This window comes from Balaenoptera musculus, chromosome 9 (genome assembly GCF_009873245.2).
Source record: "Balaenoptera musculus isolate JJ_BM4_2016_0621 chromosome 9, mBalMus1.pri.v3, whole genome shotgun sequence".
Classification (NCBI taxonomy): Eukaryota; Metazoa; Chordata; class Mammalia; order Artiodactyla; family Balaenopteridae; genus Balaenoptera; species Balaenoptera musculus.
Genome location: NC_045793.1, coordinates 6,995,134 through 7,016,141, shown reverse-complemented (window position 1 = coordinate 7,016,141; position 21,008 = coordinate 6,995,134). Strand labels below are relative to the sequence as shown.

At 61.3% G+C, this 21,008-nt stretch overlaps 2 protein-coding genes across 8 annotated transcripts in view; one reads left to right on the top strand and one right to left on the bottom strand.

Moving 5' to 3' along the window:
* Positions 1 to 812: 812 nt before the first annotated feature.
* Positions 813 to 9,223, bottom strand: ZNF467 (zinc finger protein 467). 7 transcript variants are annotated; one of them, XM_036864517.1, is made up of 6 exons: positions 8,819 to 9,111; positions 7,070 to 7,261; positions 6,742 to 6,817; positions 6,146 to 6,262; positions 5,211 to 5,324; positions 814 to 2,702 (listed from the first exon to the last, which is right to left on the bottom strand). In XM_036864517.1, the coding sequence occupies exons 3-6, from the start codon at positions 6,773 to 6,775 to the stop codon at positions 1,213 to 1,215; spliced, it is 1,755 nt and encodes a 584-aa protein (XP_036720412.1). In that variant the 5' UTR covers positions 6,776 to 6,817; positions 7,070 to 7,261; positions 8,819 to 9,111; the 3' UTR covers positions 814 to 1,212. The 7 variants fall into 7 exon arrangements, with proteins under 7 accessions (XP_036720415.1, XP_036720417.1, XP_036720412.1 ...); XM_036864520.1 differs by lacking the exon at positions 7,070 to 7,261 and having other exon boundaries at positions 813 to 2,702; positions 8,819 to 9,223; XM_036864522.1 differs by lacking the exon at positions 8,819 to 9,111 and having other exon boundaries at positions 813 to 2,702; positions 7,070 to 7,211.
* A 2,593-nt stretch (positions 9,224 to 11,816) lies between these two features.
* Positions 11,817 to 21,008, top strand: part of LOC118901170 (SCO-spondin-like) — a 49,793-nt gene continuing 40,601 nt past the window's right edge. Inside the window, 26 exon segments of the mRNA XM_036864260.1 lie at positions 11,817 to 12,051; positions 12,281 to 12,439; positions 12,833 to 12,893; positions 12,896 to 12,917; positions 13,039 to 13,218; positions 13,647 to 13,702; positions 13,978 to 14,101; positions 14,104 to 14,148; positions 14,375 to 14,615; positions 14,990 to 15,024; positions 15,027 to 15,133; positions 15,943 to 16,060; positions 16,710 to 16,887; positions 16,928 to 17,132; positions 17,330 to 17,495; positions 17,730 to 17,861; positions 17,864 to 17,963; positions 18,387 to 18,402; positions 18,759 to 18,881; positions 18,883 to 18,933; positions 19,056 to 19,150; positions 19,381 to 19,586; positions 19,589 to 19,633; positions 19,962 to 20,096; positions 20,743 to 20,855; positions 20,857 to 20,943. Of these exon segments, the coding sequence (XP_036720155.1) occupies positions 12,002 to 12,051; positions 12,281 to 12,439; positions 12,833 to 12,893; positions 12,896 to 12,917; positions 13,039 to 13,218; positions 13,647 to 13,702; positions 13,978 to 14,101; positions 14,104 to 14,148; positions 14,375 to 14,615; positions 14,990 to 15,024; positions 15,027 to 15,133; positions 15,943 to 16,060; positions 16,710 to 16,887; positions 16,928 to 17,132; positions 17,330 to 17,495; positions 17,730 to 17,861; positions 17,864 to 17,963; positions 18,387 to 18,402; positions 18,759 to 18,881; positions 18,883 to 18,933; positions 19,056 to 19,150; positions 19,381 to 19,586; positions 19,589 to 19,633; positions 19,962 to 20,096; positions 20,743 to 20,855; positions 20,857 to 20,943 (2,850 nt within the window). The 5' untranslated portion in view covers positions 11,817 to 12,001.

Below are 21,008 nucleotides of genomic sequence, written 5' to 3'. Positions count from 1 at the left end.
ATTGTTTCCCAGTGCCTAGTGCAGGGCTTGGCACATAGTAGGCGCCCAGTAAATATTTGCTAGGGTTACTTTTGGTGATAGTGCCATTAGAATTGGGAAAAAAGCCTCAGCCCTCATCAACATCAGCAATCTTATTTTAATGAGAAAGCAGAGGCCCAGGAAAATGAGGACTCTGCCGCAAGTCCTACAAGAAGCTGAGGAAAGGTCAAAGGTAAGACTTCTCCCTCCAAGTCCAACACGTTCCCCCATCATCCTACCCCTCCCTGTCACTGCCAGCCAGCCCAGCTCTCCTGCCAGTCTAGGCTGGGGAAGCACGGCTACAGAAACGTCTGCACCCATCATAAAGAGAGAAGCTATGGGAAAGTGTGATGCGAAAGCAACCTTCATCTGTCACTAACGTCCTTCCTCCTGCTGCCAGGCAGAGTGGCAGGTGGGGCTGCTGTTCTGAGATCCCCTTGGGAGAGCTGCAAACAGAGGCAGAGCCCTGGAGCTCCAGAGCCCTTGGTGGCACGCCGTCCCCATAGGAGTGGCCAGGGGCACCCTGTCCCCTCTCTTTGCATTCCCTACTGTTCTAGCCTTTGACACCTGGCATGAGAAATGTATACTGATGTTTCTTCCTTGTCAATTTGAGCTAAAGGCAGGGAGCAAGATGGTGATTTAGCAATTAGCTGGATCATATTTTGATTTGATAAAGCCCATTACCAGCAGCTGGCTAAATTTAGCTCACGCAGGATAGGAAGGGAAGGGGTGTCTGTGTGTGGATTAACGTGAGTGAGTGGATGAGAAAAGTCTGGGGTTCCATCCCCCCAACTCATTTCACAGCCCCAGAACCTTCAGATTGCAATTTTAATGAAACTTTCAGTACACAGATCACCATTCTTTCCCTCCCTCGTAGGGGTTCCTGACTCAGTCTTTGGTCAGGAGTGGTCCGGGAAATGTCTGCTTTCCGATGGGGTCTCTGGGTGGGAGATTTCCAGGAACTCGGCCTAAACTGTTCCTAGCAAGGATTCACTCTCAGCTCTGTTTTTGTCCCAGAATGTCAAAGCCGGTTATCCTTTCCAGACTTCTCCCCAGCAAGACAGAGAGGGAAGGAAAATGGCCAGAGGCTGTCCAGGCCGTCGTGCTCCTCCGCCCAGGAGATGTCGTTGGGCATGGGTCTCCGGAACCAGGGAACAAAAGAAGGCAAAGGCAGGGTCCGGCCTAGAACGAGGCTCAGAAAAAGAGAGGGGATGCCGCCCCCTCGGTGGGAGTGGGCCAGGCGGGAGCCAAGAGGTCAGATTCGGAGGTCGGGTCGGCGGCGGTGCCGCCGTGGATGCGCTGGTGTCGCGCCAGGTGGGTCTTGCGGCTGAAGCTCTTGCCGCACTGAGGGCAGGAGAAGGGGCGGGAACCCGTGTGGACGGCCTGGTGACGGACCAGGTTGGTTTTGGAGCTGAAGCTGCGGGCGCACACGGCACAGGCGTGGGGCCGACTGCCTGTGTGCACCGCCTGGTGGCGGCCCAGGTGCGACTTGCGGCTGAAGCGGCGGCCGCACTGCGCGCAGGCGAAGGGCCTGGCGCCGCTGTGGGCCCTGGAGTGGGCCACCAGGTTGGGCCGCGAGCCGAAGCGGCGGCCGCACTGCGCGCAGGCGAAGGGCCGTTCGCCCGTGTGCACCCGCCGGTGCCGCGCCAGGTGCTGCCCGTGGGCGAAGGCGCGCCCGCAGTCCGGGCAGAGGAAGGACCGCTGGCTCGCGGGAGCGCCCGGGGGCGCGCAGGCCAAGGGCTCGGTGGCAGCGGCGGGGTCCACGGCGGCGCCCAGTGCGCACTCGTCGCACCCGAAAGGGCGCCCCTCGCCGCGGTGCAGACGCTGGTGCATGGCGAGGTTCTTCTTCCAGCCGAAGCTCAGGCCGCAGTCGGAGCAGGAGAAAGGCTTGGGCCCGGGAGGGGACGGAGTGGGGGACGGGGCAGGGGACGTGGGCGAGAAGGGCGCGTCGGGGGAGGACGGGGCGCGGCCGGCCGCCTCGTGGACCCTCTGGTGCCGCACCAGGTGTTGCTTGTGCGTGAAGCTGCGCCCGCACTGCGCGCACTGGTACGGCCTCTCGCCCGTGTGGATGCGCTGGTGGCGGATCAGGTGCGTCTTCTTGCGAAAGCGCTTCTCGCACTCGGGGCAGGGGAAGGGCCGCTCGCCCGTGTGCGTCTTCTGGTGCGAGCCCAGGTGTATCTTCTGGCTGAAGCGCTTGCCGCACTCTGCGCACGGGTAGGGCCGCTCGCCCGTGTGCGTGCGCAGGTGGCGAGTCAGGTGGGCCTTCTTGCTGAAGCGCTTGCCGCACTCGGAGCACGGGAAGGGCCGCTCGCCGCGGTGGCTGCGCTCGTGCACCAGCATGTGCGCGCGCTGCGTGAAGCTGCGGCCGCAGTCCGGGCAGGCGCAAGGGCCCTCGCCGCGGTGCAGCCGCTGGTGCAGCCGCAGAGTCAGCTGGTCCCGGAAGCGGCGCTCACACTCCCCGCAGCCATAGGGCTTCTCCGAGGTCGGGACCCACCCCGCCAGCGCGAGCCCACCCAGTGGCCCTGGGGCCCCCGGCTCCAGCTTGTAGGCGGCGGCCAGAGGCCCCAGGTCAGGTGCGGGGAAGGGGCTGGGGAGTAAAGACAGACGCTGGGGCCATTCCCCCTCCTCTTCCGCCTGCCGAACCTCCTCCTCCACCTTCACCTTCCGAAGCATCCACTCCTCCCCTGAAAGATCAAAACAAGGCGAGTCTGTTAAGCCCCACGTTTATTTATGCGCCGCTTATTTGCCAATACTACCGCCACTTCCTGGAGCCCTGAAGTCTAGCTTCTGCTCTTTCCACTGGGAAATTCCTGGGAATGACCAAACCCAAAGATCACTGCAAGCCCTCCTCCTGGGCTGTCTGCTGCGGGGACGCTTTCGCCCCGGTTTGCCTGCCTCCCTGCCTCTGGAGTAGCCTCCCCTTACTCTCCCTCAAGCTTCAGTCCTCAGGTTCCTGTCCTGGCTCATGTGTCCACGTGGTCCCCCCAGATCTTTCTGTTCTGGAACCTCAACCTCTCCTCTCCAGCTGAGCAACTCCCCTGCGTGTCCTGCGAATTGGCTACAGCTCAGCAGGCTTACCGCCAAACACCCCACCTTCCCAGATCTACCCCGCTGATGTCAACAGTAGGTCTACAGCCTCCTTCTCCCAGCGGGCTGGACTTGGAACCTTGACTTTCACCTTGGACGCCCCCCTTGCTCTCTAGCTCCTCCCCAGTGGCCACTGAGTACCTTGGCCTTCCTTCCTGTGGTTTCTCAAAGGCTCCCCCTGCTCCTACTCCCTTCACTGCTGCGTTCACAGGGCCAGGTGGGAAATCCCAGTTTAAGAAGAGGATTGAGTTTACAGGACTTGGGGGACCAACGGATGGTGCCACCGCTGGAGAAGCAGGGAGGGCCCTCTTAGGGAGCAGGTTGGAGATGGGTTCCCCTGGAGCTTTGCCCCTCTTGGGCACTGCAATGGCCCAGCCAAGAGGAAGGAGCTCAGGACCCAGACCGGGAGTGTCCCCTTGGGTTCTCCTCTGCCACTAAGCAGCAGTGTGACCATGGTTGAGTCACTTAATCTCTTTGAACTAAGTTTGTTAGCTTGCTTAGGCGTAAAGGTTGGACCAGTTCATGGTTCCTAAATCTGGTGCCATGTCATAATCTCCTGGGCAACTTTCACAAAATGCATCTATGGGAGCCGGGCCAGTGAATCTGTTCTCTTTCTTTCAAGCTCCCAAAGTGATTCTTGTTTGAGAACCTTTGTACCAGCTGATCGGAGGTCCTGTCTGGCTCTAAAAGTCTGTAATAGCCTGAACCTTGGTTACATTACACATCGACTATCACAATTAGATTTACTCCTAGTTTCTTTTACCCATCCATCAGTTCCAAACAACTATTTATCATACTGTGATATCGCTTTCATTTTCATTGTGCCATTCTTCTACTGAAGAACCATCCATAGCTCCCTATTATTTAGAGGATAAAGTAAGTTCTAGCTGCATCTGAGGCTCACGCCAACCTAGTCCAACTCTCTTAATACTCCCAGGCATAAACCCCTCACTTCAGGCAAGCTGGTCTTCTGTAACCCCAGTCACGTGTCAACTTCCCTAGTTCGAAGTCTCTTCCCAGCCTAGAATGTTTTCCCATCCTCCACCCTCACTCTCATCCAAGCTGAAGTCTACACCTCTCTCAATATGGAGCACAAATCAACAAAGTCTTGGACAAATCCAACGCACGAGGATCTCATATAAACACTTAACTGTTGACACTTTTACACTTCTTTGTGACATGCCTTTATTGTTATTTGTGCTTTTAATTCTTTATTCTAGCTCATATCGGTATCAGATTTCAGTTTCTGGAGGGCAGACATCTTGTGTTCTGTTTCTTTACGCGTCTAATAAAAATGAGGATTGCCTCATGTACTGAGTGCCAACTGCAGATGAAGCACTGTATATACACTCTCACAAACCTTCACAAAAACCCCTGTGCAGAAGTTACTCTTATTTCTCGTGAACAAACTGAGGCTCCTCTAGCCTAATCCAAGATCACTCAGCCAAAAAATGTGGAGCAAGGATTCAAACCAGGACTGTGTCACTCTAGAGCCCCTCTCTTCCCGCTCTACCTAACACAGCCTGGACCTAGTGGGCACTAAATAAGCCCTTGTGGAATAAGTGACATCACTCAGGCAGAAGGTGATAAAGCTGGTGGTAGTGGAAGGAAGTGATGGGTAGGACTGTGGAGAGAGAACGAACTGTTTGATCGCCTTGCGTATGGGGGAGATGCGTCAAATACAACAGATTTGGAGCATTTGCATAGCACCGAGATCAGTGGAGATCTGGGGGAAGGAGCATGTCTGGGGAGAGACAATGAAAAGGTTGATCAACGCCATATGTCTTCCTGGGAATCATAATTCAAGTTGTCAACAGGAATGAACTTTGACTGGGGGAGACAGGCTGGGAAGTTAAGACTCCTGGAGGATGTTGAGGTGAGAGTGTGTTTCTCTTTGGGGGCCGGCCTCTCTGATTCCTGTTGTCTGTGGATGTAGAATTCCCTCTGCGTGCTGAAGCTCTACAGCAGAAAGGTGCCAGGGCCTGATTCATCTTGGGTTGGTAGGGCCCGGGGTGGCTGCCTCCTCAGATAGCAGCTCGGGAGCTGGCAGACCCCTGCTCCCTCCGCCTGGCCCCCTAGTGGGATGGAAAGCTGGGAACACTCACCTGGGCAGGAGCCCATGGGCTCAGCCTTCCGTGGTGCACATGCCCGGCCTCCTCTGCAGGGAGCTTCAGCTTGTTCAGTGTGGGCACCTTCCTCTGGTCTGGGGGCCTCGCGCCCTGGCAGAGAACAGGCTACCTCAAGGATGCCGCAGACATCAGAGGTGGACAGAGCTCCCCACTGGCGCTAGGAAGCAGGGGCTTTTGAGACCCCGGTCCCAGCCCCACCGGCAGGATTGCATCCCACATCATACCTGCAGGGGCTGAATTCCCAGCTGCCCCAGGGCAGCCTCAGGCTCCTTCAAGCAGGGCAGCTGCTAAGGCCGTGCAGGTTGCAAGAGCCACAGCTGTGAGGAGTTTCTGGAATATGTGTGTGTAAGATAGTGGAAGCAAGGAAGGGTCCCTGCCCTGAGGCTTACATGAGGCTCCTAGGAGGGGAGATGGGGAACCTCCCAGCCACCAGATGGACTCCAGTTCCAAGGAAAATCATTAGAGAAGATCGGGGTGTCAGAAAGCCAGGTCCACGCCTGCCTTAGGCATCTTCTCCCCATATCTGCTTAGCTGCCTCCCTCACCTCTTTCCAATCTTACTTTCCCAATGAGGCCTACTTTCACCCCACTATTTAATCCTCCAGCCTGCCCCACCCCTACCTGCAGTGCTCTCAGGCTCCCTCACCCTGCTTTACACCCCCAAAGCACATAGCCTCTCCTCTTCTAACACAGGTTATAAGTACACTTATTTCTACATTTGTTGTCTGTTGACCCTCTGCCCTCACTAGGATTAAGCTCCTGGAAGGTAGGGATCTTTGTCTCCTTGGTCACTGAGGTATCCTGAATATCTAGAATAGCATGGGGCACTTAGTAGGTGCTCAATAAATACCTGACGAACAAAGGAAGGAAGACTCCACCCTGAGCCACCTTCCGTGGTCCCCACTTACTTACCTGAGCATTTGCCCAGCGCTCTCTCTTCCCAGGGAGGGGACATCTGTTCCTGGGCATTGTGGGACTCTTCCCCAGGCTCACTTTGGGGGGCCATCTCCGGCTGTCCCACAGAGAGTCCTGTTACAGGCAAAAGGATGGGTCCAAGTAAAGCACAAAGTACAGAAGAGGTGATCAAAGATGGGGGCCTTCCCCTTCCCAGCCCACCCCATGGGTTTTCCCCATGTGCTCAGGAAGGAAGGGTCTCTAACTAGCAAGGACAAGGGACAGCCAGGCCCTGCAGTGGCTTGGCCAGGTATCGACCTCAGCCCCCTTGCACTGCGTCAAGGACAGGCGACGGAAGGAAGAGAGAGAAGAGATTTAAATATCCTGGTGTTCTGTGAGTACTAGCACCACCTCCAACATGAACCAGGCCTTCTTCCTGATGAAGCCGAAAAGGATGCTGCCCTAAAGAAAGGCTCCCAGGGTCTCTGGGGTATCAGGGTTGCAGCCTCCTGAGCATGCTCTGCTGTCTGAATTAGGGAAGCAGCAGGCGTAGTATGTTCTTGAATCCTACTCCCCCGCCCCCCATCCAAGTCCCTTCAGTTCTGCTGGCTCACCCAGGGACCTGAGGGCCTCGAAGGTCTCCCTCATGGCAACCCAGGATAACTCCTCCTGGGGATCCGGCCACAGACCCTAAGGAGAAAGACAGCCTTGTTCAGATTCTTCTCAGACAGCTTCCACCTGGGTCCTGGCTCTGCCCAATCTCTCCCCGTCAGCCATCTCCAGGAGCTCCAGAGGTGATGCCCTCAGGTACAGGTGAGGGAGATGAGGGAACGTGGATTTCAGAAAGCAGAGACCTTTGAAGGTGGACCAAGGCGAAGGCCTTGAAGCCATTTCTGCAAGCTAAGCTCAGGTCAGCTCCGGAAATCAGCCTGCCACCCTCACCTGCAGGTCTCTCAGAGCCAGCACCAGCCCTTCAGCGCTCCTCACCCGCCAGGGCCCTTGCCTGGGGGTGTCAGGAATCAACCGATTCTCTGGGGAGAGGGTGGAGGGTGGGAGACCAGAGGGGAGAGCGGGGAACTTCGTCTCCTAGGCCCTCCAGCTGTCATTGCAGGAGCCGGTGAAATAGGAGCCAGCCTAGGGGCGGAGGTGAGGATCGCTACTGGGCAACTGGTGGGGAGGCCCTCGGAGGAGGGTCCTCACCGGAGGCAGGAATAACTCTGGCTTCACCTCCCCAAAACCCTACCTCCCAACCATCGCCCCTCCCCCGCGGGGCTTTCCCAGGCTCGGACACCCGGCCCTCGAGCCGCCTTCGCGGCTCCTCCTCCAGCGGGTCCCCTGCCCCTCCCCCAGCAGACTCCCCTCCCCCCCAGTCTCTCTGGCAGCCTTCCCTCCACCCCTCCCCTCTCCCGCTCCCTCCGCCTTCCGCCCTCTCTCCCCGCGGAAGCCGGCTGGCTCTCCAGCCCCGCCCCCTGCCCCGCCCCTCCGGCTCCTCCCCCTGCCCACGGCCTGCCTGCCAACCCCTCTCGGCCCCCTCGGGTGTGCCCTCCGCAGCCACCGCCCCCCTGACCCGCCGCTGGGGCAGCCTCCGCGGCAGAGCTCCCCTCCCCCTCCCCAGGCTCAGGGCCGCCTTTCCCTACCCTCCCGGTTCTCCCCCGGCTCCTTCCCCCTCCCCGGCCGCACACCCTCTCCCTTCCTTTCCCCCTCCTCTTTTCCTTCCTCCCCAACACCGCCCTCCTCCTCCCGGCTCTCCCCTCCCCTCTCCCTCTCCTCCCCCACTCTGGTTTCCTTTCCTCTCTTCACCTCAGTTCCCTCCCGCCCCCCCCGCTCCCCAGCCCTCCTCCTCCTCTCCCCACACCACCCTCTCCCTCCCTCCCTCCCTCCTTCCCTCCTGCAGCTCTCCTTCCCCTCCGAGGCCCCGTCTCCCTTCCCCCTCTGCCTCCCCAGCAGGCTCTCGCTTCCCTTCCTTCCTGGTCCCCACTCCCCAGAACTGCTCTTCCCCTCCCCCTTCCAGTCCGCCCCCCCCCCGCCCCGAGCTCCCGCCTAGTCGCCCGGCCCCCACCAAGCCTCGGGTCTGAGGCTCCGCGCTCACTCCGACTGCCTCACCGGCCCTGCCCTCCCCGCCCCTGCCTCCCAACCCACCTCCACGTCCCCTCCCCTGCCTCTCCGGGGCTCCGTTCCCCATTTCTGCTCCCCACTGACTTCTCACCCCTCCCAAGTTTTCCTCTCGCGCAGACCCCTCCCACCCCCCCTCCCCGCCTCCGTCTGTCCCCCGGAGCCCCTCCGCCTGGAGCTCACTCCAGGTCCCGACCCCCTCCCGGCTCCCGGGCTCACCTGTCAGCGCCCTTCTCGCGCCCCTCCCAAACGCCCGATCCCCGCGCCTCGACTCCCTCCCCGGCCCCTCGGCCCCCTCCCACACTCCCTCCCCCTCTCCTGAGACGCCCCACTCCCTGCCCTCGGGGGCCTCCCACCCCTTCCCACCTGACTCCCACCCGGCCCCCTCTCCCCAGCCCCCGCCCATCCCTCTGGATGCCGGCTCTCCGCTCTCCTGGAAGCCCTGACCCCCCAGCCGGCCCTCCTCCCCGGTCCCACCCCTCCCTTCTCCGGCCCTCGCCGCTCCTCTGCCCTCGCTCCCCCTCCAGCCCCACCCCACCCCTCCTGCGCTCGGGGCGCCCGCACCCCCGGGGCTGTCACCTGCGCCGCACGGGCGGTGGCTGCGAGTGCGGGTGTGGCGGGGAAGCGGCGGAGCGCCCGCCCCGGGCGCCTCCACGGTCTCCCCGCTGCCGCCCGGACCCCGGCGCCCCGGCCTCCTGCCCCCGCGGGCTCGGCTCGCGATGGCGCCCGCCGCCTGCAGTCCGGGTGCGGGCTGCCCGGAGACTGACAGACTGACAGCCCCGAAACTTCGCGGGGAGGGGAGAGGAAAAGACGCGGAGGGAGCGGGAGCGGGAGCGGGGAAGCGGCGCCCGGGAGGGGGAGGGGAGCGAGGAGGCGGGAGGGGGCAGCGGGGCAGCCAGTGGGGGAGGTCGGGGACAGGGTGCCCAGGAGTGGAGAGGGTGCCCAGCGGGTTAGGCGGGCAGGTGAGGCTCTGGAGGAACGACGGCCCGCAGTAGGTGATGGAAAGTGGGAGCTAAGGACGGGGGAGGGGAAGGGGTCGGGAAGGAGAGGAGTGCGGGGGGGGGGGGGGGGAAGGGGTGGAGGAGGGAGAGGAGGCAGGGAGGAAGGGCACTCGGGCTGCGAGGGAGGGTGCCGGCAGGCGCGGAGGGAGGAGCCAGGGGAAAGGTGGAGCGCGGGGCGTCGGGGGGCGGTGTGGAGTTGGGGGGAAAAGGAGGGGGCCTGTTAAGGGGAAGGGAGCGAGTGTCTGCGCTGCTGTCTTTGAATCGCAAGTGCCGGCCGGAATGTGTCTGCGCCGCGCTCCCCGCGGTGGGATCGAGTCCCCGACTGTCGGTCGGTGGGGTCGGTCTGGGAAACTGCGGCCCTGCCCCCGCTCTCCACCCTGATCCCACTCGGATCCACCCAGACCCGTACCCCCCCCCGCCCCCCACCGATCTTAGACCCACCGCGGGAGCCGGATCCCTTGGGGGCGGTGAGGAGAGCCCGAAGGAGACCAGGCTGGGCCCCAGTGCCTGCTAAGAACGTGACCTTCGAAGTAGAAATTGGGGTGGGGGCTTTGAACCAGGTCACCTGGGAAAAGGCAGGGCTGGCGAGGAGGCGTCGGGGGTGAGACCGGAGTCGGATGGGGTGAAGACTCCCCACGGCGGCGGCATCCTGGAGAGCCGCTGCTGACCAGAGGGGAGAGTCCCCTGGGCGTGGTGGGGAGCGGATCCTCCCACCCGGCTGGAAACCTCTGCCAGTCGGGTGTGGAGGGGTGCCCTCAGCCCTCAGACATCCCTGCCCCTGGTTGTGATGTTTCTCTTCAGCTTTGCCACTTGGGCACCCCCACCCCTGAAAGCTCCCCATATCCCGTCCTCCTCCATCTGAAATGTGGGCTGGTTATTCCGGGCCTCCCTCTCTAATCTCTTTCTCCCATCTCCTCTGGGTTCCAGCTTCCTCCCTCCTGCCCTCTTTAGAGAGAAGGATGTGACTTGTATTTCTCCCCAATCCACGTGTGGCTTTTCGGGGAGGGGTGGGGATGACTCGGTGTGAAGAGCAGCCTCCCCTGGCCCACCTGGAGGGGATACCAGGGCACAGAGAAGCACGGCATGCAGCAGGGGCACATCAGCATTTGTTGATGCTTAGGATGAGTGGTACCCGGAAAGAGCACAGGGTGCCTCGGAATCGGCTGTGGAGGGCTCTTCTACCTTCTGTATGGGCTGCTTCAGCCGCTCAGTGTCTGGCCCGCTCACCAGGCTGCAGGACGGCCCTGGGAGCAGAACACATCACTGTGTGCCAGGATGGGGCACAAGCACCTCCGTCTGTCCCTGTAAGACCTGCAGTGCGAGTGTGTGTTAGGTGCCAGAGCGAGAGTGTCCGGGTGTGCATGTGTGAGAGGCTGGGAACAGCTGGGTGTCCACGGCCTGACCCTGGACCTTTCCGAGGACCCCATCCGAGAGCTCCCTGAGGGATTCACTGCACCTTCTCCTGGCCCAGGACCAAGGGTCGGCCCAGAAGAATGCCTGGCAGGGCTCTGGTTCCCGGCAGCCTCCCCCCGACCCTGCCCACCACAGGTGGGGTGACTGTGTGGGATGCTTGGAGGCACATCAGGTTTAGGGGTTGGAGGGTTACTCGATCTGAGGCCCAGGCTACCTTCCAGCCTGGGTGTCCTCGGAGCTGGTAACCGGTAACCAGGATATAACCAGGATTCCCCTGGGGAGCGAGCTGCTGCCCAACCCTCTTCCAACCGGATGCTCTGCTCGGATTATCCCATCCGGTTGTCTTGCCTGCAGGGCTGGGGGAGCCGGCTGCGGGCCCCTCTGCCTCCTGCCCCCCACACTTGCTAGCCCAGGCACTCCTCCCTGAGGCTGGCTCTCGTTCCCCTGTCTGGGCTTCCTGGTTCTGGATCCCAGGGACCCTAGGAGAGCAGGGTGGACCCAGCCAGGCACACATGATCACCCTCAGTAAGAAGTCAGACTGCACAGAGGGAAGGGCGCACGTCATACCTCTGTCCGCAAACAGTCCAATCGCCCTGGAAACCCCATTCCTTCCGCTGACTGACCCTCGTTTCTGGAGTGCTTGGTAGGAGAGGGGGCAGGAGAATCAGGAAGGGGACAGGGGAGAGGATCGTACACTCAGGATTTGAGGGCTGGAAGGCCGTGGCCCTGTGACTCTTAACACTATTGTGGGGTCACGGCCCCCCTTGAGAATCTAATAAAAGTTATGGAACTGTCATCAGAAAAACATGCACCCACACAATTTCAAAGTATTCATGGAGCCCCTGTCCCACCTGTGATTCCCTGGGAGGCCCCTGAGGTTTTTACTGGTAAGGAAATCGAGTCCCAGAAAGAGAGTGTGGTTTGCCCCGTCCACGTTCATTGGTGGTAGGGCCTGAGAGTGTGCACTCTCAGAGGCCCAGTATGTCTGGCTGTGACCTGGGACACACGGACCCCCCCATCACTCACACACACACACACACACACACACACACACACACCAGGAAGGGGTTTGTTTCCAGGGAGAACTGGCCTCTGAGGCGACTGTGTGATGTGTAGGCAGGTCCAATCTGGTTCTGGGCAGCTGGTGCTCCAGGGCATGGGGCTGAGATAAAGCCTCCCCAGTGCCACGGGCCTCACGCTCGCTGTCTCAGGCTGCCTTGGACACACTGACCCCAGGCTGCAGTAGCAGCAGTGTGGGGCTGGGGAGGCCAGCCCTGGCCTCTGCTCACCTGCCACAGCATTGGCTCCCCAAAGCCTCACAGCCCCCAAAGGTGACCTGGGGGTCGCCATGCTGCTCCCTGCCCTCCTCTCTGGGACGGCATGGGCACTGGCTAATGGGTAAGCAGCCCACCCTGGGGCCCCTCGGACTAAGATCCTTCTCCTCCTGCCCCAGGCCGAGGACCCTCTGGGGCAGCCAGACTCCTTCCCGCGCCCCCCTTCTCTCAGCCTGCTTAACTTAGCCTGCTCCTCAGTTAACTAACTCTCCACTGGGAGTGGGGTCACAGGATAGGGCCTCTCGGACAGATGGGGATGGTGGCCGCAGCTGTCGGTCCCCATCTATGGGCAGGCAGTGGTGTAAGCGGACAGAGACCATCCTGGTGGAGGAGGAAGTAACCCCCCGTCAGGAGGACCTGGTGCCCTGCACCAGCCCCCATCATTACCAGCGCCGGGGGTGGCGGCTGGACTTGACCTGGAGTGGCCATGCGAGGCCGTGTCCCATCTACAAGTGAGTGACGTGGAGCCTGGGCTGGCTGCCGAGCAGGAGAGAGCCGTGGGGTGACATCCTTAGAGTAGGGGAGGACTGAGTGGTGACCTGGAGAAGCGGGCATTTGGGAAGCAGGTCGTGGGTGGGCTCCAGAGGGGCGGGGGGTAGGGGTGGGGGTGGTGGATGAGTGGGCACTTCCGTGGGCAGCGCAGGGAGAGTCATGATGCCTGCTCCCCGTACCCTTCAGTCCGCCTTCCCGAGATCATTCTAGCTTTGGAAATTGAGACCAAGAAGGGAAAATTACATGATAAAGCCTCTCAGAGAGTAGGTGACCAGATTGAATGTCCCAGGCCATTCCCAGGGATGGGGCTGAACGCTAACATCTTCTCCCCTCCCCCTATCTGGTGGACCCAGGCCCCCGGAAACCAGGCCTGCTGCATGGAACCAGACGGTGAGGGCTTGCTGCCCAGGCTGGGGGGGGGCACCCACTGCACCCTGGGTAGGCGCCTGAGATTAGCCCAGATCCGGGGTTTCCTGGAGGTGGCAGGCTGCCTGGGGAGGGAAGTCCGGTCCAGGCTGACCGTCTGGCTCTGCCCATTCTCTCTTTCTACCCACCACAGCCCTTGCCGAAGCCAGCCTTGAGGGCCACTGCTTTGCCACATGGCTGTGCCAGCCGAGGGCAGGCTCAGCTAACGCTTCTGTGGGAAGCCTGGAGGCGTGCGGTGCCTGGTCTTGGGGACACAGCTGGCGGGGTGGCTGCTCCCAGCCCTGCCACAGCTGGTCCAGCCACAAACTCCCAGGTGGGTCCACAGACCCCAGCCTGCGGGAAAGGCACAGCCCCGGCCGTCACCTGCTCCCCCGAGGGGCAGTTAGAACTTTTTTTAAAATTAATTAATTAATTAATGTATTTATTTATTTATTTTTGGATGCATTGGGTCTTCGTTGCTGCATGTGGGCTTTCTTTTTTTTTAGTTGCAGCGAGCAGGGGCTACTTTTCATTGCGGTGCGCAGGCCTCTCATTAAGGTGGCTTCTCTTGTTGCGGAGCACAGGCTATAGGCGCGCAGGCTTCAGTAGTTGTGGCTCTCAGGCTCTAGAGCGCAGGCTCAGTAGTTGTGGCACACGGGCTTAGTTGCTCCGTGGCATGTGGGATCTTCCCGGACCAGGGCTCGAACCCGTGTCCCCTGCATTGGCAGGCGGATTCTTAACCACTGCACCACCAGGCTGCAGCCCAGGATGTGTGCCATCAGCTGCTGGACGGTCCATGCAGGGAATGCCATGCCCAGGTACAGGTGGGGGTGGAGGTGGCATCAGGCACTGGAGGGGTGGGAAGGGGGAGTGCCGGGGAGGTGCCAAAGGGGGCACCTGGTCCAGCCACCAAATTGCTTTGGGCCGTCGGTCAGGGCGCCCCCTCTGGGAGGCTCCTATATATTATCTCTAAGGTCCCTTGCAGTGTTCACCTGTTTGGTTATAAACCAGGGCGTTTTGGAAGCAAGAGGAGGGAGGCGCTGGTGAGTACTGGAGAAGGCTGGTTGGCTGAGGGGCTGTCCCGTTTTGGCAGGTGCCCCCTGCTGAGTACCACGAGGCCTGCCCCTTTGCCTACTCTGCTGCGGCCCCGGCGGGCAGTGGGCGGGAGGAGCGGCTGGAGGCCGCGTGCCCCACCTTGGCCAGCTACGCCCAGGACTGTGCGCGCGGCGCATCCACGTGCGCTGGAGGAAGCCCGGCTTCTGCGGTAGGGCTCCCGCCCGTCCCTCTGTGCGCAGCCTCTGGCCTCCCCACCCTGTGGAACTGGGAACTGACCGAGGGCCCTCACGTGGCTCCTGTTTCCTGAGGGGTCCGCCACCCCCTGCGCGCCCCTCTGGCGGGGCTGCCAAGGCCTGCTGGCTCTTCAGCGGCAGCGGGATCTGGCGGGAGGAGGGGAGCTCCTTGGGCCTCACAACCCACTCCTGTGCCCGCAGAGCGCCTGTGCCTGGGGGGCCGGCTGTGCTCAGACTGCGCCTCGGCCTGCCCGCCCAGCTGCTCGGCAGTGGGCGAGGGGGGCGAGGGGTCCTGCGGGGAAGGGTGCGTGAGCGGCTGCGAGTGCCCGCCCGGCCTCTTCTGGGACGGCGCCGTCTGTGTGCCTTCCGCCCGCTGGCCCTGCTACCACCGACGCCGGCGCTACGACCCCGGTGACACCGTGCGCCGGCTGCGCAGCCCGCGGTGGGTCCGCGGGCCTTGCTGGCCTTTTCGCTGGGGCTGGAGGCTCCCTGGTCCCCTCTGATCCCTCCCTTATGCTGTCTCCTCAACCTGCCTCCCTTCTGGGGCCTCCCTCACAAGAGACCTGTGACCTCTCAAGGCATAAGTGACGGCCCTGCTTAAAAACCTAGCCGGTGACCTCCATCAGCTGACCTCTAGTGCTAACGGGGAGAAGGGGGTGCCGGGGGAGGGAGGGACCAGGGTTTTGGGGGGGTGGGAGGGCGTCGCCAGCTCGGTCCCTCCCCCTCCACACCCTCCACTCCACCCCCCACCCCCACCTCCCCCCCTCCGCCGTGGGGCCGATCCGGAGCGCGCCCTCCCGTCTCTCGCGCCCACAGCGTTGGCCAGGACGGCCGCTGGCTCTGCGCGCAGGCGCGTGCCCCGCCGAGGGCGCGGTGGGCGGGGACGGGCATTACCTCACCTTCGATGGGCGGAGCTTCTCTTTCCGGGGCCGCGCGGGTCGCCGCTTCAGCCTGGTGCAGGTGTGCAGAGGACCAACTCCGGGAGCGGGGTGTCGTGCCAGAGCGGGGGCCCTCGCGGGGGGTGCTATGGGGGAGAAGGGACTGTAAGCAAACCACTAAATAAACAAAACACACAGTCGTCCAGGGAAAAGCTGAGAGAGAAACGATTCTGGAGGGAAGATGGCAGCCGCAGACCCCCAAGCCTGCCCTTTGGGTTCTCGCCTCCTCCTTAGGTTCCTGTGAACGTCCCGCTGTCATCGCCACCCCAGCCCAGGGGCACAAAACAAAACCCAACCTCACGGGGTTTTCTCACACACGGGACAGCTGGGCTTGTCACCCGCTACTTCCTGTAAAACAACCCCAGGGGAAATAAGGGTCCTCCTTCCTCCCAGCCCTCTCCCAATAAAGTTAGGTGACTTCCCAGCTTCAGGCCCAGGCCACCTTCTTACAAACATAGGCACAAACAGGAGCTCGCACGTGACATGCTCTCACGTGTGCACGTAGATTTAGCGTGTGTGTGTGCACAGGCACACATAGAGGTGAGCATACATTACCCACAGGGAGGAGGGAGAGCAGACACGTTGCCCAAACATGCACACACACACCTCCACGTGCGGGTGCACGCGTGCACGCGCACACACACACGTCACACATGCCAGCCCTTGGTGAGGGTTAAGCCCCTTACCTCACAGAGTCTGGCTGGCTGGCAGGCGGTCAGCATACGTGCTGCGTGGAAGCTGCCCCCAGTGTGTGCCGTGGGTGACCAGTAGAACAGGAGCTGCTCTCAGGGTCTGCCCCACCGCCTCCATGTCCCTCACCATCGGCCCCAGGACTTCGTAAAGAGGCAGCTACTGACTGTACTGGAGCACGGGGAGTGCAACGCTGGGAGCTGCCTCCACGCCACCTCGGTCTCCCTGGGGGACACCCACGTCCAGCTCAGGGACTCAGGTAGCCGCAGCTCTCAAGGTACCTACCTACCAGGCCTTCTGTTCCCAGCAGCCCTCTGGAGTGTGGCTCGGGCCCCAGGGGCCTCCTGTCATCTCTCTTCTCCCTGTGGACTTGGGCTCTGTCCAGCACCTTCCATCCACACCGCCCTGTGGTTCCTGAGCCCAGCTCTCCCGCCAGCCTCCCTCAACCAAAATCACTGCCTCAACTTCCCCCTCACTCTGCCATCTCTGAAGCAGACATAAAGCCCTGTGGAGATTTTCCAAGGCGTCTTCTGCCCCATCCTGAGGGGAAATACAATTCATATAGTTCTGAGGGATCTGAAAGGCCTCTTGGGGTAACCAAGCCAGGCAGGCCCCTCCCAGCTCTGGACAGCCAGGGCCCAGCTCCTCCTGCACACTGACTCCAAGGACAAAGGCAAAGTGGGTGCTAAGGGTCATGTGGGGGTTGTAGGTGGGATGCGTGACCTCCCAGGGGTCACTCCAGTTCCCCTTGCTCAGGGTGGGCAGCCCACCATGACACAGGCCCTCCCCCCTCCTACCCCAGGTCCTTCCCCCTCTCACAGCCCCATCCTGCAATGTGCCCTCCCCCCACCGTCATCAGCCCAGCCCAGCCCTTTGGGGGTTGCCCCCTCACAGACCCCCTATTGCAGGAGCAGTACTGGTGGACGGGCAGGATGTGGTCTTGCCCTGGCGCGGCACTGGGGGCCTCAGCGTCTCCCGCGCCTCTCCCACTTTCCTGCTGCTGCGCTGGCCTGGGGCCCGCGTCCTCTGGGGAGCGTCTGACCCTGCAGCCTACATCACCCTGGACCCCCGCCATGCCCTCCAGGTGTGCCGGAGGGCGGGTGAGTGGCTGGGCGAAGCCACAGAGGGCCTGGAACCAGCAGGATGACTTCCTGACTCCTGCTGGTGACGTGGAGACCAGCATTGCCGCCTTTGCTAGCAAGTTCCAAGTGGCAGGCGAGGGAAGGTGCCCCTCGGAGGACAGCGCCCCACTTTCCCGCTGCAGCACCCACACTCAGCGTCACATTTTCGTGGGGGCAGCCTGTGCCATCTTGCATGGCCCAGTCTTCCAGGTAGCCAGGTTGGGGGCGCTCCTCCTGTTTGCACCTGTAAAATGGGGTCAATACCTGCCCTGCCCTCCTCCTGGGCTACTGGGAGGGCCCTGGTGCCGTGCCAGGGCTGCTGAGCACTGGGAGGTGGCAGTGGGGACCAGAGGAGACAGGGGAATCCGTGGGGGAGGAGCCGACCCCCTTCCTCATCTCCCTCCAAGGAGTGCCACGGGCTGGTGGGCAGGGAGCCGTTCCACCTGCGCTGCTTGGCAGCTGCGTGTGGCTGCACCCCCGGCGGGGACTGCCTGTGCCCCATGCTCGCTGCCTATGCTCGGTGCTGTGCCCAGGAGGGTGCCCTGCTTTCCTGGAGAGACCAGACCCTCTGCCGTGAGTCTGCTCAGCCGGCCAGCCCCATCCCCAGGCTCTTTCCTCCAGCACCTTCTAGGAATGGCTCAGTGGGATCCAACGGCTTTGCAGCAGGGGAGGGTCCCCAGAAGGACCTCTGACCTCGGCAGTTTGCTGGGTTTGCCTTCTTTCAGAGATGTAGGGACTGTCGGGTCCGGAGGGGTGGGCAGAGCAGCAGTGGCAATGCCCCTGACCTGCATGCATCTCTGTGCCCAGCTGTCCTGTGTCCTGGTGGCCAGGAGTACCAGGAGTGTGCCCCAGTGTGCGGTCGGAATTGTGGGGAGACTGAAGGCTGTGGGGAGCTGGGCAGCTGTGTGGCCGGTTGTAATTGCCCCCTGGGGCTGCTTTGGGACCTGAGGGCCAGTGTGTGCCCGCCGGCTCATGCCCCTGCCAGCTTGGGGCCCATCGCTATGCCCCTGGTAGTGCTACCATGAAGGACTGCAACCGCTGGTAAGAGCACACACCTGTGGGGGGAGGCAAAAAGCTTGGGGGTGAAGAGGTGGAGCTTAGAGAAAAGGGGCCGGGGATGTAGCTCTGTGGGTTCCAGGACAATGGCATGCACGTCAGAATGACAAAATGCTGATAACTTCCCCTCAGTTGTGGAGTGCTTTAGGGCCTATAAAGCACTTTCACGTATATTACCTTATTTAATCTTACTTAATTCTTACAATAACCTAGTAAAGTAGGAAGAAGAAGAATTGTTCCCATTTTGCAGATGAGGAAACTGAGGCTTGGATAGGCTAAATAGCTTGCAGAGTCACATAGCTTGTTAATGATGAAGGACTAGAACCCAGATCTCTGAATTCCAGTTGAGTGTGGCCCAGAGGCTCTTCAAAGGGTTACAAAGTAAAGGCAAGTTACAGACCTACAGAGCCTGTGCCAGATCCAGGCTTTGGTGGGTGAGAGTGCAACTTCAGTGAAATCCTTTTCCTACCTGTGCTGGGAGTAGGGTTGTTCAATATCTCTGTCCCTCCCCAGAGCCCAGAGAATGGCCTCTATTGGAGTTGGGGCAGGAAAGGGGGACAGTGTCTATCCCAGGTATGGCCAGGTGCTGGAAACAGTCCCACTTCCTGTGCTTGTGACAACTGGGGTTGGGGGTGAGACGCTCAGGTCTCCAGTGTTCGAGCTGGATTTTCCCTCAACGTTAGGGGCTCCAGACCCCTGGGATCCTGAGGCTCTCCCAGGGCAGGTCAGGGGCCTGGCCCTTACCTGCCTCCCCACCTCTGGCAGCATCTGCCAGGAGAGGGCCTATGGAATTGCACTGCTCAACGCTGCGCCCCACCGTGGGCATTCTGCCCCCGTGGGCTCGTCTACGTCCCTGGTGCCTGCCTCCTCACCTGTGACAGCCCCAGTGCCAACGGCTCCTGCCCCCCCAGGCAGTATGGGGGGCTGTGTCTGTCCCCCAGGAACTGTGCTGCTGGTAAGTCCTGGAGGGGGCTACCCTAACCAGAGCCCTGCCCTGACTCCTGCCTGTGTGTAACTGGGGGCGGAGGGGCATCAGGCAGTCCTCCCAGGAGCCCTTTGTCCCCAGCCTCTGCTCAGGATGAGGGCTGCATACCTCCCGAACTCTGTCCCTGGCGTCACGGTGGGCAGTGGTACCCGCCCAACGCTGCAATCCAGGAGGACTACAACATTTGGTATGCCCAGCCCGTGACCTGTAACCCTGTGACCTAGTGACCCCTGGCTAGGGGCTGGGGTGATGGTGGGTGGGATATCCAGACTGGCCTGGACGACGGGAGTCCTCAGCATCCCTCCAAACTGAGGGTCAGTCTGGAGTTGCTTGGAATCTGGACCGGCTGCCTCCCCTGGATACAGTTCCAGGTCCCTGTCTTCGTGAATCTGTCTCCCCTCTCCCCGTTGCCCACAGGGTGTGCCAGGGTCGGCAGTGGCGCTGCACGGGCCAGTGGTGCGATGGACGGTGCCAGGCATCAGGTGCCCCCCATGTGATATTTGATGGGCTGGCCCTCACCTTCCCCGGGGCCTGCGAGTATCTGCTGGTGCGAGAGGCCAGCGGCCGTTTCACAGTCTCTGCCCAGGACCTGCCCTGCGGGGCCAGCGGCCTCACCTGCACCAAGCGCTGACCGTGCGGCTGCAGAGCACCGTTGTGCACATGCTGAGAGGTGGCTGCGACATTGAAGGGTGATGTTGCCAGGGAGGGGCACCCCAGGTGGCATCACAGCTCTGCATGGGTAGCCGAGGTCTGGGGTTCCCCGTGTCTCCCCACTGCTAGCCGTCGGTGCAGTGGGGCTGGCGCCTCTTCTCTTGGCTGGGAATCATAATTCTGGAAGGCTCCGTGAAATTAAAGCCCAGAGAGGTCTAATGACTAGCCCCAGGTCACACAGCTAGAGGAGCAAAGGAAAGGTTGGAGGGGAGGCTAGGAGGGCCTCGTGGGGATCTTGGAGCCCCTTTATCCTAAGGCTGAGCCTGAATGTCTCTCTCCCTCCACAGGCCAGGCAGTGACAGTGAATGGAGTGAGTGTAATGACCCCCAAGGTCTACACAGGCTCTGGGCTGAGCCTGCGCCGTGCAGGCCTCTTCCTGCTTCTCACCACCTGCCTGGGCCTCACGCTGCTCTGGGATGGAGGTCAGCCCCCGCCCCCAGCCATCTCACCCACACCCCGAAGCTCCCCACAAACTCTTCCTCCTTCTCATGTGTGGTCAGAGTCTCCAAATTATGTTTTCATAATTATATTTTTCTTCATTATGAAAGCAATACCTCCTCACCAAAGAAACAGTTTAAAAATACCAAGTTTTAGAGAGAAGAAATAAAAATAAATTTCCTAACATCCCACCACTCAAACCCAAGCAGTTGGCGATTTAGAAATAACCGTTACTGTGAAATCAAAGGAAATCAAAATAACCCCCATTGTGGGAAAAAGTCGCCTGCACTGAGGCCTCTGGGGCTGGTGGGTGTCACAGGCCGTCCTGGAGTCTGGAATCCTGCCCTTTGGAGAACTTCCCTACCCCACCCCCCCCAACCTGGGTTTAATTAGGAAAGTAGGCTCTCACTTCTTGCCCTTAGCCCCCCAAATGTAGGTCTCTTCTATCCCCACCAATCATCACCCCCGAAAGAGGGAGCCAGCGCCCCGTGGTGGGTGGTGGTACTTACCTGGGAAGGTCAAGCAGGCCCACGTAATAGGCGCCTAGGTCTTCTCGCCGCCCCCTGCCCTAAAGAAGGCCTCCGGCATCCTGTCTCCACAGTCCTTCCCCCTGCTGCCCTCTCCGTCCAGGCACCCGGGTCCTGGTGCAGCTGTCCCCCGAGCTCCGCGGCAGGGTGGCTGGGCTGTGTGGAGACTTTGATGGAGACGCTAGCAATGACCTTCGGAGCCGCCAGGGAGTCCTGCCTGGAGCCCATGGCTGAACTGGCCACCCACTCCTGGTGCCTCAGTCCTCTCTGCCCAGAGCCAGGAGACCTGCCGCCCCCCTGCGCCGTGAGGCTGGGCAGGAAAGGGGAAAGGGAGGAGGGGCAGCTGCGGAAACCCGGGGTGGGGGGTTC